At 44.8% G+C, this 20,554-nt stretch overlaps 1 protein-coding gene across 4 annotated transcripts in view; it reads left to right on the top strand.

Moving 5' to 3' along the window:
• Positions 1 to 3,278: 3,278 nt before the first annotated feature.
• The window catches only part of ARHGAP22 (Rho GTPase activating protein 22), a 237,923-nt gene continuing 220,647 nt past the window's right edge, over positions 3,279 to 20,554 (top strand). The window contains exons 1-2 of one of the 4 annotated variants that reach the window (XM_049697156.1): positions 3,279 to 3,409; positions 14,409 to 14,573. In XM_049697156.1, the coding sequence (XP_049553113.1) occupies positions 14,522 to 14,573 (52 nt within the window). In that variant the 5' untranslated portion in view covers positions 3,279 to 3,409; positions 14,409 to 14,521. The remainder of the gene's footprint in view (positions 3,410 to 14,408; positions 14,574 to 20,554) is intronic. The other 3 variants (XM_049697155.1, XM_049697151.1, XM_049697153.1) reach the window with 3 other exon arrangements.

The following is a 20,554-nucleotide window of genomic DNA, read 5'->3' as shown; positions in this document are numbered from 1 at the left end:
TTCACACCCCACCTTAATTCATTACGCTCATTTCTTTTATACATAATGATGATTTAGACTTACCAACATGTTTGCTGATTTCTACATCCACCTGTATACCTGGCATCCCATGCTTCCTTCACAAATCAGCTCTCCTCACCCAGCTTCCAGGGGCCACACTGCCCACTGCATTGTGGGCAGTGTCACCAGTGATACCGAGGACCTAGACCCTGGGCAGAGACCCACCTGCCACAGGTGCCAGGGTCTCGTGCCTCTGTTGGAGCACAGCTGTTCCTCCTCTATCCAGTGGGAGCCATGAAAGGCTGGGGCAAGCCTGAGCTGCAGGCGGGATAGGGGCCTCCAGGCCAGCGCTCTGCTCAGCTGCCACACCCTGCTGGCCTCTCTGCTCACCACACACACTTGCCTCTGATTCGAGTGGGATCCGGGATGGGGAGCACCTTGTCCATTCCTCTTAATTCCCTCCCAGAAAGTACATCTGATTTCCCTGGCCATACCATCTTGGGGAGACAAGGAAACTTAGTGCCCCAGCTAGGAGGGCCCCACCTGACCAGAGCTATGGCAGAAGCATCTTCCTCTCTCCTAAGGTCTTGGGGACCATTCTCCAGTGCCCATGTCACTACTCACATACACATCCCAGCTCAGTAGACCCAGGGCCTGGACGAGGGTGAGGCACTCACTGCCTCCTTAAAGTTTGCACCGTAGATGCCTCACTTGCCTTACCCTAGTCCCAGCCCTGACCCCCCCAGAAGTATGTGTTTCCCTTGTGTGCTCTGCAGGTGACTCCCCTGAGCCCCCTGAGGCAGATACCTCCCGTCCTCCGAGGAAGGGCCTCCTCAGACTGGTGGCCATGCGCAGCTGGAAAACCCAGTAATGCCGGAAGCAGTGTGCTGAGAGCGCCATCTTGTGGCCACAGTTGCCAATTACAGTCAGGATTGCTCAGTACCCGTTTATAATTAGTTCTGTGTTTCTTCTACCCAATAATGGGAAGCCTCTCCAAAAGAAGGGGGAAGCAACCCCTGGGCTCCAGCATCAACTTCAATACACTCATAAAACAATATGTAGCCTCCCTATGCTTATAACTTATAACAACTAGAAAAACAAAACTTTGCTAGGTAAAAACAAAATATCCCCTAGGAACTCTTAATTAAATGTGATTTACAGTGTGGTTCGGGCTGAATTTGTGACTGCTGGGGTTCAATGGCTCACTGAACAGAGGCCTCCAGAGGATTTTTGTGTGGCCACCCTGATTTCTGGGGACTTCCAAGCCCTCAGAGCCCCTATACAGAACCCTAATTTCATGGAAGCCAGTTATCTCAGTGATGATGACTGATTCCTGGTGAGGGTTGTGGGTCCCCACCCAGTCACCTGGGAGGCCCCAGAAAACTCTCCCAAGAGGCAGCCACAATCTGGCTGCTGGCTCCCCCAGGAACCCACTTCACCAGGGCCCAACGTGCTAAACATTGACGACAGACACGTTCTCCGTCACTTGCTGCCAATTTGGTTTTAATACAAATGCAAACTCAGGCATTAAAATCACCTGGGAGTGTTTGAGTGTCAGGTGGTAATCCCACCTTCTAAAAAGGGCTTACTTTTTAATTTATTGTGTTAAATTAAAATGCAGAATTTATTAAACTGTGCGGGAAACCCAGTTTAGGAACCGAACCCTGCCCTAATTAATGCTGCTGCCGCTGATGGAGAAATATGCAGGAAATGAGCCCTTCCTGGATCCCTGTTAAGTGCTGGTGCATCGTGGCTGTGAGGACCAGCGGGAAGCACTTAGCAGAGTTCTTTGCATGACTTACTTTCCTTAATTCTCACAACAGACCCTGGAGTCAGCTGTATTATTATCCTTATTTTACAGATTGGGAATGGGGTGCAGAGAGAAACAGTGTAACTTACTCAGTGACCCAGCTAAGTGTCCATGGCAGGACTCAAATTCAACTTTGCTTGACTCCAGCCCGCTCGTTCCTTCCACACCAGCTCCACTGCCTCCCCCAGCAGGGCTGAACTCTCTGTTCAGCAGTGCAAGCACAGAGGAGGCCTAGTCTTCTGCTTTCCAACTGAGTCCCTCATGGGAAGGTCCAAGAGCAGGACATTACACTTGGCTCCTCAGGACCCCTGAGCTCTGGCCTTGCAGCAGGATGTATGCCACCTTACCTGTGCCAGCAACTCCCCTCCACCATGGCGCACCCTGCCCCACTCTCAGCAGTCTCCAAGGACTGGCGAGAGGTTATCCCAGTGCTTAGGATGGGTGATCACCCGCCTCTGCCATCATCACCTTCCTGAGGCTGAACTGGCCGAGCCTCCACCCCAGGCCCCACTCCGCCCAGATGCCGAATCAGGCTTCCAAGGCTACCAGTCCATGGCCAGCTCCGCACCTGCTTTGGTCAGGGAGAACAAGAGTGAGGAGCCACTCTGAGTCCAGGTGAGGGGGAGGCCGGTCTACTCTCGGAGAAGGGGGCTCTTTGCCCGCCAGAGCCCAACTGGGAGGCAGGTTACTGAGGGCCATCTGCCTGCTTCCTTCCTTGGCCTTGGCTTTCAAAACCTTTCGAATCAGCGGGCTTTGGTTTCAAATCTCAGCGATGTAATCTGTCACCTTGGGAAGTGGACTGAACCTTTCTGACCTGCTTCCCAGTCCACGGAGTGGGGAGATGTGGGTGATGCTGTAACTTTGGGAAGTGGCTCAGCTCCTCCCTCTGCCACCTGAGGGCTCCTCCGCTGCTAATGACTTCTCCAGCCCCAACTTCCTCCTCGTACTCCAGACAGGACTGGATCAGCTGCGCGGAATTCAGCTGCTCGGAGGAAGACCGTATAGGAAGCCCCAGGAATCCTGTACAACCTGCGAGGGCCGCGCATGGCCCCAAGAAAGGTGAGGCTACAGATGAGGGTGGGGCGAGTTAGCGTTTGCGGGTCCAGAGGCGGGGAAGGATGCAGAGATGGGGCTGCGAGGGAGGGGTCCAGGGCCGTGGGAGGCAGTGCCGCTGGTGCCCACCAGGCGGCGCTCTGTACCAAGTCAAACCCCAGGCCAGAGACCGAGAGCCGCCCTGTCACAGCCCTTCCTGGCGGAGGTCAGCCTCACCCGTGGAACGTTTCCTGAGACGAGATTGCTGCAGCCTCTTAGCAGACCAGGGACGGCCATCAACGCACCATCCCCAGAGGCCCCGAGGAGCCAGGGAGCCTGGATCTGACCGATGATGCTCGGCCTGGGCAGCTTCCTCCTTGTCCTGCCCTCCTCCCTTTCCCGCTGGTCACATGGGGGCCGGGGGCAGGGCCAAGGCCATGGCAGGGCCTCCGGGGTGAGAAGAGGGGGAAGGGAGCCCGGTCGCTTCCTCCAGGCAGTGTCTTGAAGAGGGAACCCCCGGCAGGCTCTGGGCAGCAGAAATGGAGGTGTCCGGCTCCCCTGTACCAGGTGAGCAGACCCCTGGCCGGGCAACACCCAGGCAGCTTTCCTAGAAGCCTGGGCCTCCCCCTGCCTGCCGGGCCCAGATGCCCACACGGTGATGGGGTACTCTTTACCCCGTGCTCACACACGCTGGCAGCGGGGGGCCCTGTGGGAGATGAATGAGGAAGCATAGGGTGAACACCTAGGCCAGTCCAGGACAACAGGGTCCCTCTGTCTAAGTTTGGAGAATGCGGTGGCAGTGACTGCCAGAGCCATCTGGGTTTGAATCACACCCCCATCTTCACCATGTTAAACTGTGTGACTTGGGATGACTCGCAATTCCACTGAAATATTCACCTCTGGGTGCTGTCAGGTTAATGTGCTTGGTCTACAGTCAGTGCCTACTCAGTGCTAGCTGTCATTAGTAATAATGCCTGTGGGTGGGGTGATGCCCAGGTACAGGGCACACTGGCCTGAGTTCAGGAAGACCTGGTGTTCCCAGCACCCACCCTCACGGTGAGCCCGTTTGCTGTGTGGCCGGTACCAACCAGAGCTGCTCCTGGCTGAGTCATCCCCCAGCTTGCTCTCCAAGACTGCCCTTCACGGCAGGCCTGGAAGCTGTGCCCCTACTGTGCTGAGCTAAGCTGGGCTGTGGCCTGCACTGGAGCACAGCTGCTGAGAAAGGCAGATGAGGGGCAGGCAAGGGCTGGGGTAGGTGATTGGAGAGCGGTTCTCCCCCCGCCACACTCTGCCCTGAGGTCGCTCTCCCCCAGCTGGAGAGCAGAACCCACCATACCTGCCCTTCCACCCATGTTTTCCCCAAAGCAGATGCCCACGCCCCAGGGCCTTGTCATCCTGCTGCAGACTGAGGTCAGTGAAGATCACTCCTCCAACCAGAGCCCTGCCGGTATAATCAAACCTCCCACACTCACACTCATACACATATATACTCCCCCCATGATGCAGGTGGGCAGTGAGGGGCAGGGACTTGCCCAGGGCATGTGGCACAGACAGGACAGAGGCCCCGCTCACTGTCTACCAGGGAGGCCTCTGTTGTGTGGTGGCAGAGCTGAGATTGGGTAGCCAGGAGAAGGGTAGCGGTTGGGGAGGAAAGGAAGGGCAAACAACACGTCCAAGGGGAAGAACTAACATTGTTACTCACACACACACACACACACACACACACACACACACACACACACGCCTGGGGGGTCAGTGTCATTTATCTTAGAGCAACCTGCAGTGGGCATTGTATTTTTTGAGCCCTTCCCCCCTCCCCTTGATCACAGTACCCTGACATCTATTTTTAGCATCTACACGGATCCTGTACCAGCACAGGTGCTTTGTGGAAGCCAACTCCACCCAGCTCCTGGGATGAGACCAGGTTGCTTTAGGCAATCAACGCATCTTATTCCCCAACCATCAGGATTGCTTCAGGGATAGATTGTTTGCCCAGTCAAGGCCGTGAGGGAAGAGCTGTTTGGAGAAATAGAGAGGGAAACCCCAGCGCTTCTGAGAGAGACACTGGGAGATATGTTTTTTCTTACCTCTAGACATGCAGGAGGTAGCTCCTGAAGTTGGTGTTCAGCATTTTTTTTCCTAATCAATAATCTTTTTATTGCTTACATGATGAAATTATAGTATTTTGAATGGTTTAGCTTAAATAAGGTATCCAAATTATTTTCACCCATTACTTTTTATGTTTTTTAATGTGGCTACTAAAAAGTTTTAAATTGTATCTATGGCTCAGATTTGTGGTTCAGATTATACTTCTATTGGGTAGCACTGTTTTAGAAGCATAATAATTTTAGCGCTTATGTCTAGGTCTATGCTTCATTTCATGTTAGTCTTTGTGCATGGTGTTCATTCTTTTCCCTGTGTCTCTGTTACAACGTCATTTATGGAAAAGACTATCCTTTCCCCACTGAATTACCTTGACACCTTTTTTTTAATTGAAGTATAGTTGATTTACAATGTTGTGTTTATATATATATATATCTTCTTTTTCAGATTCTTTTCCATTATAGGTTAATATAAGATATTGAATATAGTTCCCTGTGTTATACAGTAGGACCTTGTTGTTTATCTATTTTATATATAGTAGTGTGAATCTGTTAATCCCAAATTCCTAATCTATCCCTCCCCTCACCCTTTCCCCTTTGGTAACCATAAGTTTGCTTTCTATGTCTGTGAGTCTGTTTCTGTTTTGTATGTAAGTTCATTTGTATCATTTTTCTTAGATTCCACCTATAAGTGAGATCATATATTTGTCTTTCTCTGTCAGACTTCACTTAGTATGGTGATCTCTAGGTTCATGTATGTTGCTACAAATGGCGTTATTTCATTCTTTTTATGACTGAGTAATAGTCCATCATATATACACAGATGCACATATAATGTATATACACACACACACACACACACACACATATATATATATATATATGACACCTCTTCTTTATCCATTGATCTGTCGATGGACATTTACGTTGCTCTCATGTCTAGGCTATTGTAAAGCATGCTACAGTGACCATTGGGGTGCATATACCCTTTCGAACCATGGTTTTCTCCAGATACATGCCCAGGAGTGGGATTGCTGGATCATATGCTACTCTATTTTTAGTTTTTTAAGGAACCTCCATACTGTTCTCCATAGTGACTGTTTACATTCCCAACAACAGTGTAGGAGGGTTCCCTTTTCTCCATACCCTCTCCAGCATTTATTATTTATAGACTTTTTGATAATTCTGACCAGTGTAAGGTGATACCTCACTGTGGTTCTGATTTGCATTTCTCTAATAATCAGCGACGTTGAGTACCTTTTCACGTGCCTCTTGGCCATCTGTATGTCTTCTTTGGAGAAATGTCTATTTAGGTCCTCTGCCCATATTTTGATTGGGTTGTTTGTTTTTTTGATATTGAGCCATAAGAGCTGTTTGTATATTTTGGAAATTAATCCTTTGTCAATCACATCATTCACAAATATTTTCCCCCAGTCTGTAGGTTGTCTTTTTGTTTTGTTTATTGTTTCCTTTGCTGTGCAAAAGCTTTTAAGTTTACTTAGGTCCCAATTGTTTATTTTTACTTTTATTTCCATTACTCTAGGAGATGGATCCAAAAAAATATTGCGTCAATTTATGTCAAAGATTGTTCTATCTATGTTTTCCTCTAGGAGTTTTATAGTATCCACACTTACATTTAGGTCTTTAATCCATTTTGCATTTATTTTTGTTTATGGTATTAAAGAATGTTCTAATTTCATTCTTTTGCATGTAGCAGTCCAGTTTTCCCAGCATCACTTATTGAAGAGACTCTCTTATCTCCATTGTATATTCTTGCCTCCTTTTTTGAAGATTAATTGACTGTAGGTGTGTGGGATTATTTCTGGGCTCTCTATTCTGTTCTGTTAATCCATGTGTCTGTTTTTGTGCCAATGCTATGCTGTTTTGATTACTGTAGCTTTGTAATACTGTCTGAAGTCTGGGATGGTTATGGTTCCAACCTCTGTTCTTTTTCCTCAGAATTGCTTTGGCAACTCTGGGTATTTTGTGGTTCCATATAAATTTTAGGATTATTTGTTCTAGTTCTGTGAAAAATGTCACAGATAATTTGATAGGGCTTGCATTAAATCTGTAGATTGCTTTGAGTAGTATGGCCATTTTAACAATATTGATTCTTCCAATCCAAGAGAATGGAATATCTTTCCATTTCTTTGAATCATCTTCAGTTTCCTTTATCAATGTTTTATAGTTCTCAGCATATAAGTGTTTCATCTCCTTGGTCAGGTTTATTCCTAAGTATTTTTTTTTGCAATTTTAAAAGGGATTTTTTTTTTTACTTTCTCTTTCTGTATTTCATTGTTAGTGTAAAGAAATGCAACAGATTTCTGTATGTTAATCTTGTATCCTGCTACTTTGCTAAATTTATTTATCAATTCTAGTTGTTTTTGTGGGGAGTCTTTAGGGTTTTCTATATATCATATCATGTCATCTGCATATAATGACAATTTTACCTCTCTTCCAATTTGGATACCTTTTGTTTCTTTTTCTTGTTTGATTGCTGTGGATAGGACCTCCAATACTATGTTAAATAGAAGTGGTGAGAGTGGGCATCCTTGTCTTGTTCCAGATTTTAGCAGGAAGGCTTTCAGCTTTTCACTGTTGAGTATTATGTTGGCTGTGGGTTTGTCATAAATAGCTTTTATTAGGTTGAGATATGTTCCCTCTATACCCTCTTTGGTGAGAGTATTTTTATCATTAATGGATGTTGAATTTTATCAAATGCTTTTTCTGCATCTATTGAGATGATCATGTGGTTTTTGTCTTTTCTTTTGTTGATGTGATGTATCACATTGATTGATTTGCATATGTTGAATCATCCTTGTGACCCTAGGTTTAATCCAACTTGATCATGATGTATGATCCTTTTTATAAGTTTTTAGATGTGGTTTACTAATATTTTATTGAGGATTTCTTGCATCTAGATTCATCAAAGATATTGGCCTGTAGTTTTCTGTTTTTGTAGCATCTTTTTCTGGTTTTGGTATCAGGGTGATGGTGGCTTCATGAAATGACTTTGGGAGTGTTCCCTCCTCTTCTGTCTTTTGGAATAGTTTGAGAAGGATCAGTATAAGTTCCTCTTTGTATGTTTGGTGGAATTCCCCAGTGAAGCCATCCAGTTCTGGACTTTTATTTGCAGGGAGTTATTTTGTTACAGATTCTATTTCACTTCTAGTGATCAGTCTGTCAAATCATCTATTTCTTCTTGATTCAGTTTTGGTGGGCTGTATGTTTCTAGAAACTTGTACATTTCTTCTAGGTTGTCCAATTTGTTGGCATATTATTGTTCATAATATTCTCTCTTTTTTTTCCTGCAGTATTGGTTGCTATTTCTCCTCTTTAATTTCTTATTTTTTTGTTTGGGTCCTCTCTCTTCTCTTCTTGGTGAGCTTGCCCAGAGGTCTGTCTAATTTGTTTATCCTTTCAAAAAAATAGTTCTTGGTTTTATTGATTTTTTTTTCTATTTTTTAAATCTCTGTTTTATTTATTTCCTCTCTGACCTCTATTATTTCCTTCTTCTGCTGACTTCAGGTTTTGTTTGTTCTTTTTTTCTAATTCTTTTAGGTGATAGGTTAGGTTGTTTATTTGAGATTTTTCTTATTTTTTGAGGAAGGCCTGTATAACTATAAACTTTCCTCTTAGTACTGTTTTTGCTGCATCCCATAGATTTCGTATGGTTGAGTTTTCATTGTCATTATTCTCAAGGTATTTTTTAATTTCCTCTGATTTCATCAGTTACCATTGGTTTTTTAGTGGCATGTTGTTTTGTCTCCATGTAATTGTTTTTTTTCTCCTTTCTCTTTATGTGGTTCATTTCTAGTTTCATGCCATTATGGTCAGAAAAGATGCTTGAACTAATTTCTATCCTCTTAAATTTGTTAAGGCTTGTTTTGTGTCCTAGTATGTGGTCCATCCTAGAGAATGTTCCATGTGCACTTGAAAAGAAAGTGTATTCTGCTTATTTTGGATGTAATATCCTGAAAATATCAATTAAGTCTAACTATTCTATTGTGTCATTTAGGATCTCTGTTGCCTTATTGATCTTCTGTCTGGAAGATCTGTCCATTGATGTCAGTGGGGTGTTAAAGTCTCCTACTATTATTGTATTCCTATCAGTTTCTCCATTTATTTCTGTTAGTATTTGTTTTATGTACTTGGGCACTCCTATTGGGTGCATATATGTTAATGAGTATAATATCCTGTTCTTGTATTGATCCTTTTATCATCATATAGTGTCCTTCTTTGTGTTTCTTTATGGCCTTTGTTTTAAAGTCTGTTTTGTCTGGTATGAGTATTACTACCCCTGCTTTCTTGTCATTTCCATTTGCATGAAATATCTTTTTCCCTCCCCTCACTTTCAATGTATGTGTGTCCTTTGCCCTAAGGTAGGTCTCTTGTAGGCAGCATATTGTAGGCTCTTGTTTTATTATCCAGTCTGCTACTCTGTGTCTTTTGATTGGAGCATTTAGTCCATCAACATTTAAGGTAATTATTGATAAGTATGTATTTATTGCCATTTTGAACCTTGTTTTCCAATTGATTCCTTCATTTCTTTGTATTTCTTCTTTGTTTCTTTATCTTTTTGTTTTTCCTTTTGTGGTTTGATGGTTTTCTTTTGTATTATGCTTTTCTCTTCTTTTTGGTTTTTGTGAATCAATTATATGTTTCTGAGTTGTGGTTACCCTGGTTTTCAAGTATGTTAAGCCATTACTATAGCTACTTGGTTTACACTGATGTTTATATAAGCTCAAACACTTTCTACAAAAACCCTACACTTTCTTACTCCCCTCCCCCACATTTTATGACTTTGAAGTCCTGTTTTACATCTTAATGTTATCCTTTTGCTGTTCATTATAGTTATAATTGCTTTCACAAAATTTTTTGATTTTTTAAAAATCTATGTACTTGTTTACTTAAGTGATCTACAATCCTTTTATATATTTGTTTTTCCTATTGTGATTTTCTGTTTCCTATAGATTCTTGTTTCTTTTCTATTTAAAGAAGACCTTTCAATATTTCTTTTAGAACAGGTTTAGTATTGCTGTATTCTTTTAGTTTTTACTTGTCTGAAAAATAATTTCTTCTTCTATTCTAAATGATTATCTTGCTGGGTAGAGTATCCTACGTGGCAGGTTTTTCCCTTTCAGGACTTTGAATGTATCTTGTCACTCCCTTCTGGCTTGCAATGTTTCTGTAGAGCAATCAGCTTATAGCCTTATCAGGGTTCCCTTGTAACTAACTCTTTGTTTTTCTCTTGCTGCCTTTAGAATCCTCTCTTTATCTTTAAATTTTGCCATTTTAATTATAATATGTCTTGGTATAGGTCTGTTTGGGGTCATCTTGTTTGGAACCCTCTGTGCTTCCTGTACCTGGATATCTGTTTCCTTATTTAGGTTTGGGAATTTTTCAGCTATAATTACTTCAAATACATTTTTGATCCCCTTTTCTCTTTCTTCTCCTCTGAATCCCTATTGTGCATAGATTGGCATGTTTATATTATCCCATAGGTTTCATATATTGCTTTCATTTTTTAAAATTTGTCTTTCTGTCTGCTGTTCTGATTGGGTGATTCCATTATTCTATCTTCCAGACCACTCATTCATTCTTCTGCATTATTTAGTTTACTATTTATTGCCTTTAGCTTGGTTTTCATCTTGGCAATTGAGTTTTCTAAGTTTGACTGGCTCCTCTTTATAGCTCCTAGTTCCTTGTTACAGTGATCTGCGTTTCTATTGATAGCCTTTCTTAATCCCTTCAATATTTTTATTACCTCCTTTTTGAACTCAGGGTCTAGCAGACTGGAGAGGTCTGTTTCATTGTTTGTTTTTTTCTGGATAATTCTCTTATTCTTTTAATTGGGAGCGGTTCCTCTGCTTCTTCATTTTACTTATATTTCTCTGACTCTGAGTTTAGGAGAAACAGTCATCTACTGTAGGCTTGAAGGGCTGTTTTTATGTGGGAGTGTCCCTGTGTAGCCTTCGTGAGTCTAATGTTTTTGGTGCGAGGGCTTTTTGGTATGGACGCCTGCCATGTCTTTCCTTAGGGTGTGCTGGCCATTATCCCCTTGATGGGGGATGTGATTGGTGTTGTGGTGACCAGAGCCTGAACTGGATGTTGAGCAGGGCCTCCTCTTTGCTCTATGGTTGTCACAGCCCTGTTGGGGCAGGGTCTGCTCCCCAGTTGTTGGAGTAGAAGCCCCCAGATCTGGTTCTAAGCTTCAGTGGGAGGTAGGTGGGACTGGAGCGCTCCTGCTGGGGGTGGAGCCACTGAGTATTCCTCCACAGGAGATGTCCACTGGGACATATGCTCTGTGCTGTCACCTGTCACCCACTGTGTGTGCTCACAAAGTACACTGTTGTTGGCACTTCCCTCAGCCTCACTTCAGCCATGAGAACACAGGCAATCAGCCCGGATGTCCCTCAGGCGCTGTGCTGACAAAGCCGTTGGCACAGATCCACCAGCACCCACTGTAATCATTCACCCAGACCCTCCATGGGAGTGCTGGGAATCAGCTTCTGAGTGTGTGTACCCAGAAAACCCACCACTGCTGATGTCAGACCCATCCTAGCCAGGGGAGCGCCAGTAATCCTCTGGGATGTCCTGCAGGTGCTGCACTCACACGTCTCCACCTAAATCTTGCAGCTGCAGGGAACCAGCTCAGATTTCAGCCCCGCTTTCCAAGTTGTGCACTCATGGGGAATTGGCTCCGATTTCAGCCCCACCTCCACATGTGGGCAGCCTGCCAGAGCCTGCGTGCTTTCAGATCTCCTGGCGGTGGAGCCGCCTGCTCTGAGCGTGCTGAGGCTGCTGTGGTGGGGCCAGCCACTCGCCCTTCACATGCATTGACAATGGGGCTCGTAGGTGGACCTGGGTCCTGTCCTGCACACACCCCCAGTTGCAGCCTGGCCACACTCCAGGCCCTTTGGGCTGTCTCCATGCAGCCACATCACGTCCTCTCCCCTGGTCTGTCCACTGAAGCTCGAGTTTCCACATCCAGCCACTGTGCACACCAGCAGGTGCACGACTCGGGCTGGGAGGACGTGCAGCAAGGTGGCCAGGACCATCTGTGCTGGTTTGTCTCTGCCCTGCCTGCCACAAACTGGCTGCTGCATTCTTCTCTGAGCCTCTACAGCTCCCTATCTGTCCTGGCTGATCTCCCAGCCAGTGAAGGGCATTCCCAGGGTGAGGGAACATTTCCTCTTCCACAGCTCCCTTCCAGGGGCACAGGTCCTATCCCAATTCCTTTTTCTTCTTTCTTCCTACCCGATTACGTGGTGATCTTTCTTGCAGCTTTGGTTATATGAGATCTTCTGCCAGTGTTCAGTGGGTATTCTGTGAAAATTGTCCCACATGTAGATGTAGTTTTGATGTATCTGTGGGAGGAGGTGAGTTCCAGGTCCTTCTATTCCACCACCTTGATCTCCACCTCCAGCATTTTTTTTAATAATAAGGCAACCTTGATGAAGATGAAGCAGACACCTCAGGAAGCAAACAAGAGAACTGGAAGAAAAAAAAAAACCCAAAAAACCTGATTTGGTTGACATTGTCAAGCTGCTGGATCTAACCATACCTGAAGTCCATATCACAAGAACTTTCTCACTAAAGAAGCCAAAATATACCCCCTTATCTTTTAAGCCAATTTTGATTGTCTTTTTTTTCCAGAAACTGAAAGATTCTTACCTGATCATCCTCTTTTAACCAAAGCTAAAATGGATACTCAGAAGGCTGAGTAACCAGCTAAAATATAGGTTGCCAGCTAAAATATAGGACACCCAGTTAAATCAGAATTTCAGATCAGTTATCAACAATGAATATCAACCAGGAATACCTTTATAGTAGATATTATGTCCCATGAAATATTTGTAACACACTTATACTAAAAATATAACTGGGCATTCTGTATTTTTAATTGCTAAATCTGGTAACCCTATTTCAGCTACACATCCAGATTCACACTACTAGGGAAAAAAAAAAAACCTGGACCTGGACATGGACCCAGATTTTTAAACTCTAAAGCCCTTACTACACTAGGTCATGGGGTCATGGGATGGGCTTCTTCCTCTCACTCCCCACCCCCTCCGTCACCCTCCCACCCCTGGATGCTTAGAGTATACAGAGAGATGTCACTCTGTCCCCAAGGGCCTCTTAGGTCTGTCCCAGTTCCAAGGGTCTCAGGCTTGACGCTCCTCTAGCTCCTTGGCTCTGCTCTGTTGCCTCCTCTGTACTTTGGGCTCCATCACTCTTCTCACTCTGCTTTTTGCCCCGGCTTCCCTTTGCAAGCCAAACCACCGTTCACTTGGGCCCAAGGGCACACCGGCATCTCTGGTTGGGGCTTTGTTGTTCTCTTCAAGCAGTTTTGCTCTCACCCACCAGCTTCTGCTCCCAGCTGCCCCAGGTCACTCCCCAGTGCGCAGCTTGGCCCCTCCACTGGATTGTCCTAATGCTCCCCTCAGAACACCAGCAGCAGGAGCTGTGCCTGGTCACCAAGGCATGGAGCAAGGTGACACTGCCCCAGTGCAGCCTGCGGAGTGCTGTCCAGCAGCCCACAGCCCCAGGGTGGAGGGGACACGCCAACAATGAGTGCTGGCTATGCTTGTTTTATCTGCATAACAGTGATTGGTTCTATAATCACAAACACGAAACAAGCTCAACACAGCAGAGGCAGGGAAGCAAAGGAAATAAGAAGGGTAGTTGGGAGAACATTCTGTTGGGTGTCCCCACCAAGAGCTGCTTCTCAGACTGTATAAACTCCATGTGTATTTAAACACGATAACACTGACCCCCCCCCCCACCCCGGGAGCTGCCTGTCCCTTAGATTGCCAAGACCACGATGTCAATGATGTTGAGGGCTTCATAAATGTCACTTGGCTGTTTCCTAATCAGGATTTTTCTTTTCCACTTTCCACAACTGTAAATTATGAAATAATGACGCTAAATTTCCAGAAATAGAATGAGAAGCCATGCCGTTAGCAGCAGTGTACCATGGTGGGGGTCTGCCACGGGTGCTGCTGGGGCTTTGTTTCTCCATCTAGGGGTGGGGTCCGCATCCTCCGTCTCTCCACTAACAGGACTGCCATGCACATCAGGTGAGAGTCCTGGAAGTCACATTGCACGTTTGCAGGTTATTGTTTGTAGCTGTTTTGAAGCTCTCTGGAAAACACAGCTCCTTTTAAATCCAGGCCATCTGATTGAAAAGATCAAACATAGCATCTGACGTGTGGAGGGCTTTGCTGTTTTATACCCGCCATCTCGTTGACCCATCGTTCACTCTGAGGGGTTGTTCCCATTCTTGTTCCCATTTTACAGATTTGAGGAACTGATACCCAGAGGTCTGACTTGCCCAAGGCCATCCCAAGACCCCTGGTACACTTGCATTAAAGGGACTAATTCCTCACAGTGAGGCTTCTTGTTGGAAACCCAAGAAAACACCAGATAAAGGGCATTCTAAATATATTTCTCTTCTATAGATGCTGATCTCCTGTTACTGGAAAACAAGAATTAGCGTGTCTGCTTGAGGATGTGGTTGGCTCTTTATAAAAAGGATATACAAGATATTTGCACATAGACTGCCAGCTTCGTTATGTTGCCGACAGCTTCCAGCAAAAGAAGAACGTTTGCAGCCAGGTATTTCGGTAAGAAGTTATTTTATTCTATGTGGTGTATGATTACCTTGGTTCTTGGCTTCTTGCTTGAGGGATGGGGTCATTTGTGGCCACCCAAAGAAGCTGTCTTGGTCTTGTAACCTGAGAGCACCTAGGGGCGTCTGTGGTCAGGGCCCAGGCACTGACTGATGGCTCAGCCCTCACCCCTGAACTCAGGAGCTGGTTCATGTCTGCCTGAAAAACAGAGCCTTCATCATGACCACGATTGTCAGGGACCCTGGCTCCAGTGGCTCAGGGCTCTGATGACATTCAGAGTCTGTAAGAATCACTGTGCCCACAGACCATGGGTGCAAAAGGCCATCACAGGGAAGGCTGTGCATTCTGAGGCTGCCCTGTATCTTGCTTGGAAACAATCCAGCTAAGCAGTTAATTCAGAAACAATGAGGATGGTTCAGTAGTCCTCAGTAAAGTGTCCAGGAGGTAACTTGGACAAAGTGGGACAAACCGCTGTGTGGTCATACAAGTGCTGACTAGCTCGGTGAGTCAAACAGGTGCTGGCTGAGCGTTTGTGCAGTGACATCTCACGTTCTCTGGACCTGGGTGCATTCAGGTGATGATTGAAATCCCGGATACTAGTAGGAGAAACACAGTCAGTGGTACTCAACCTGGCTTTATGTTAGAATCATGCAGGAGCTTTTAAAAATCCCCAGGCATGTTTTTATTTTTGGCCATGCCACGTGGCATGAGGGATCTTAGTTCCCCGACCGGGGATCATACCCGTGCCCCCTGCAGTGGAAGCGTGGAGTCCTAACCGCTGGATCGCCAGAGAATTCCCTCCCCAGGCATTTTGGAATACTGGAGATCAGGCTTAATTGGTGTGGGGTGGATGTCAGCAGTTCCCAGGTGAACCTAGTGTGTAGCCAGGCCCAAGAGCCCCCAGACCACAGAGCAGCCTTTGCTATGGTCTGCACAGGTATCCACAGGGATGCTGAGTCAAGCTCTGGGTCCACAGAGCCAGGTCGCCAGAAGTCCACTCTGGGCTGGACACGTGTTGTGGGACCCTTCTTGCATGTTTAACCTCTCTGGAGCCTCCTTTCTACAAGAGGGGGTGGAGAGCAGCTGAGATTAGCCTTTGCCTCTGTTTAGTCCTAATGCATTGGGGTGGGGGAGTGGTCTGTAAAATATCCAGTATTTTTCTCTCATCTGGGTTTATGGCATCATCTGAGTTGAAAGGACAAGTCACCGTCACACTTTTGTGGAAGGTTCCAGCCACCAGATTCCCATGGTGTAGCAGATGTCCCCGGCTTCAGAGTACAGATGCTAATCGTTTGAGAAAACGACAAATGAGCTATTGCATGAGATACCTAAATTTAAAGAATTTGATTGAATTAAATTTTTGTTGTGGTGAAATTCACATAAAATTAACCATTTTAAAGTGAATAATTAATTCAGTGGCAATTTCAAGGTGTCCCACAGCCACCATCTCTCTTTAGTTCCAAAACGTTTTTTTTTTTTTTTTTTTGCGGTACGCGGGCCTCTCACTGTCGCGGCCTCTCCCATTGCAGAGCACAGGCTCCGGACGCGCAGGCCCAGCGGCCATGGTTCACGGGCCCAGCCGCTCCGCGGCATGTGGGATCCTTCCAGACCGGGGCATGAACCCATGTCCCCTGCATCGGCAGGCGGACTCTCAACCACTGTGCCACCAGGGAAGCCCCCAGAACGTTTTTATCACCCCCCAAAAAACCCCACCCCCATGACGCAGTTGCTTCCCACCTCCCCCAGCCCTGGCAGCCACTAACCTGCTTTCTCTCTCTATGGGCTTTACCTATACTGGATAGTTCTTATAAATCGAATCATACAGCGTGTGTCCTTTTGTGTCTGGCTTCTTTGACTTGGAGTCATGTTTCTGAGGTTCATCCACATTATAGCATGTGTTGGAACTTTATTCCTTTAGACTGAATTAATTTTTAAATTATTATCTGACCACAAACAGCTCGGCAGCCTTGTGAAAAAGGAGGAGCCGTGCCGTTCTATGGAAGCTTCAGAAAGGACGGGAGAGTCAGCCAACACGGGAGTGTCCTGCCCCGTCTCTGGTCTCTCTAATTCAGCCCTGTCTCTTCTCTCTCTCTCTGTCTTTGTCTATCTGTCTGTCTTTCTCTCTTTCTCTGACCCTCTCTTCTCTCTCTCTTTCCCCCCATATATTCTAGAGGAGATTATTGGGGAACTTGAGCTTGCTTTTAACTGAGATTTTCAGGGAATTGGGGCAAACAGAAGATTCTTTGGAGTTAAATTGAGCTTCTGTACTTCACTTAACCACTTTGCCTATAATTTTGCCAAGTTGAGGACCTGCCATGTAGCAGGAAGTCAGAGGCCAACCTCTACAGGTCTTGGCCTCTCACTGGGGGGCGCTGTGCTAAAACTCTTACCCAGCCATGGGCACCACCTTTAGCTCCACCTCTTGTGAGCTTTTCCTGTGCCACTGTCTTGCCTGGTCTGACCAGGTGCAGTCTCTTTGCTCCCAGCTTCCCAAACTTCTGCTCACTGAGCTGCCTGGTTCTCTGCCAAGGTGGTGACTTCTCCCTGTTAGCTGACCCTCCATGAATAGCCACTGGATGTCAGATTCACAGTGGGAAGCAAGATGGTGGCTCCTGCCCATACCAGGCCAGAGAGTCCACAGCGAAGGAGGTAGCTCTGAAGCCATTCCTACAGGTCCCCAGTTCCCTGGCCCACAAGCTGACCTTCAGGACCAAGGCCAGGGGGCAGCTTGGAATGGGCATCCTCCATCACACCCCTTCTCCAGGCCTTCCCAATTCTGTGGCTTTGCTTACTTTTCCTTCTTCCAGAGCATACCCTCACCCCTCCCTGCTGTGATACAGGGATGTGAGGAGACCACGAGATCCCAGGTAGGGAGGCAAGAGTATGTCCTGGGAGAACAGGAGATTCAGAGAGAGGAGAACTGAAGATATAGGAAGGGGAGTGGTGGGTGATACAAGAGGAAAGGTAGGTTGATGTCACTTTGAGAAACTTGGACTCTTTCTTATGGGCAATAGGGAGCTATTGAGAGTTGTAAGAATAGGACTGATCAGAACTGTTTATAGGAAGAATGTCATGGCAGCTGGGTATGAAGTCAGCTCTCACCTGGATTCTTACAAAGGCATCCTCACTGGTCTTCCTGATTCTACCCATGGCCTTTTAATCTATTCTCAATATTGCAACTGGAACAGGCTCTTCTTAAACCTAAATCAGATTAGATCTGTCATTCACTCAACACACCCCAGTGGATCCCCATGTCACTCTTCCACCCGGCCCAACATTACCCATCACATCATCTCCTACGTACCCCGCTTGCTTGGCACCAGCAACACCAGCCTCCTTGCTCTTCCTCAGACATGGCCGGTCTTTGCATGTGCTCTCCCCTCTCTCCAGAGCACCCTAACCTTCAGATAGCCACATGACTCACAAACTCACCTCTTTCAGATTTTTGCCCAAATGTCACCTTCTCTTGAGGCTTTCACTGACTGCCTGTCTGTGGCACAATGGGAAAAGTTACACAGTAACTGGGTCACGGGTCACCTGCCCATCATAGTGACTCAAAGACCCAGGCTAATGGAACAACCATTATTTCAAGTGCTGCTGGTGGCGAGGCCAGATAGCAAAGGGAGAGTTTGAGCTCCAGAAGGGTCTCATGTCAGCAGTGAAACCCTCAGCCTGGACATTGCCCCAACTACCCACGAGGGGTCCAGGAAGTACAGTCCGACCACATGCCTGGAAGGGAGGGTTAGGGTTAGTGTTGGCAAACCACACCAATGACTGCACAAGTTGAATCCCGCCCTGACATTCCTATCCTTCTCTGCTTTATTTTTCTTCATAGCATTTGTTATTATCCCATATATTTCTATATTTTAACAGTTTATGGAGATGTAGGTTACACAGGATAAAATTCACCCATTCTAAGTGTACAATTAAATAATTTTTGGTAAATTTATAGAGTTATCCAACCATCACCATTATCCAGTTTTTAGACATTTCTATCACCCGGAAAAATTCCCTCCTGACTATCTGCAATTAATCCCCTCTCCTGCCCCCAAGCCTGAGAAACCACTGATGTGCCTTCTGTCTCTATAAATTTGCCTTTTCTGGACATTTTATATATACATATATACATATATATTATATATGTGGTCTTTTGCATCAGGCTTCTTTCATTTAGCATAAAGTTTCTGAGGTTCATTCATGTTCTTGTGTGTATCAGTAGTTGTTCCTTTTTAGCTGAATAATATATGGATGTGCATTTTGCTTATACACTCACCAGTTGGTTTATTATTTTAGGGCATATTCTGAAGAATGTTCCATATGTACATGAAAATAATGTATGTTCTGCTGTCATTGTAAGGAGTGTCCTATATATATCACTTAGGTCAAATTGGTTAATAGTGTTGTCTAAGCCTTCTATATTGTTACTGATATTCTGTCTAGTTGTTCTGTCATTTATTGAGATTGGTGTAGGGAAATCTCCAACTCTTATTATTCAACTGTCTACTGTCACTTTTTACTTCATGTATTTTGAGGCTCTTTTTTTAAGTCTGTGTATGTTTATAATTGTTATAGCGTCCTGATGTATTCACCCTTTTATCATTGTAAAACGTTCCTCTTTGTTGTAATGTTTCTTTTCTTAAAGTCTATTTTATCTTATATTAATATAGCCAGTTCCAGCTGTCTTATGGTTCCTGTTGCATGGCATACCTTTTCCTTTCAACCAGTTTGTATCACTGAATCTACAGTGTGTCTCTTATAGATAGCATATAATTAGATCTTGCTAGTTCATGAAGACAGTCTTTGCACTTTGAATGGGGATATTTAGACCACTCACATTTAATGAAATTATTGATATGATTGGGTTTACATTTTCCATTTTGTAACTTGTTTTCTATATGTCTCCTTTATTTTTATTCCTCTGTTCCTCCTTTACCATCTTCTTTGTATTAGATGTTTTCTAGTATACCACTTTAATTTTTTATTGATTTTTTTTTACTATATTTTTGTGTCATTTTCTTAGTGCTTGTTCTAGGGATTACAATATGCATTTTATCTTAATCTACTTCAGATTAATATTTAATTCCAGTGAAACATAAAAACTTTGCTCCAAGGTAGTTCCATTTCCTCTCTTCTCCTTCGTTTTATTATTGTCATATATGTATTACATCTATGTCTTATAAACCCCAAAGGACACTATTATAATTATTGCTTTATACACAGTTAAGTCTTTAAAAGATGTTAAGAGAAGAAATGAGAAAATCTATATTTATAGAGTCTTTCATATTAACCCATGTACTTATGATTTCCTGTGTGCTTCATCTCTTCCTGTGGATGCTGGTCGCCACCTGGTGTCATTTCCTTTCAGCCTGACGAACTTCCTTTAGTGTTTCTTATGAGGCAGGTCTGCCAGCAAGGAATTCTGTTAGTTGTTGTTTATCTGGGAATGTGTTAATTTTGCCTTCATTTTCGTAGGACAGCTATTTGGATACAAAATTCCTGGTTAATGGTTTTTATTTTTCTTTCAGCCCTTTGAATATGGCCTTCCACTTCTAGCCTCCATTGTTTCAAATGAGAAGTCAGCTGTTAATCGTGTTGATGTCCCCCTCCATGTGATGAGGGGGACAAGTTTTTCTCTTGCCACTGTCAGGATTTTCTCTTTATCTTTCAAGAGTTGGACTCTAAAGTGTTGAACTATAAATCTCTTTGTATTTTAAAACTGCTTGGGATATTTTAAGTTGGTTACATGTGAAACATGATATTTTTCATCAAATTTGGGAAGTTTTCAGCCACTATTTTTTTGAAATAATTTTTCTGTTACTCTCTTTTGTCTCCTTCTAGGACTTGCATTACACATATATTGGCATACTTATTGTTGCTTCAAAGATCTCTGAGAGTCTGTTCTTTTTCCTTCAATTGTTTTGTTCCGTGTTTCTCTATATTCTTCAGATTGGGTTATTTCTATAGCTCTGTTCTAA

Source organism: Orcinus orca, chromosome 14 (genome assembly GCF_937001465.1).
Source record: "Orcinus orca chromosome 14, mOrcOrc1.1, whole genome shotgun sequence".
NCBI lineage: Eukaryota > Metazoa > Chordata > Mammalia > Artiodactyla > Delphinidae > Orcinus > Orcinus orca.
This window is presented reverse-complemented; position numbering and strand designations above follow the sequence as displayed.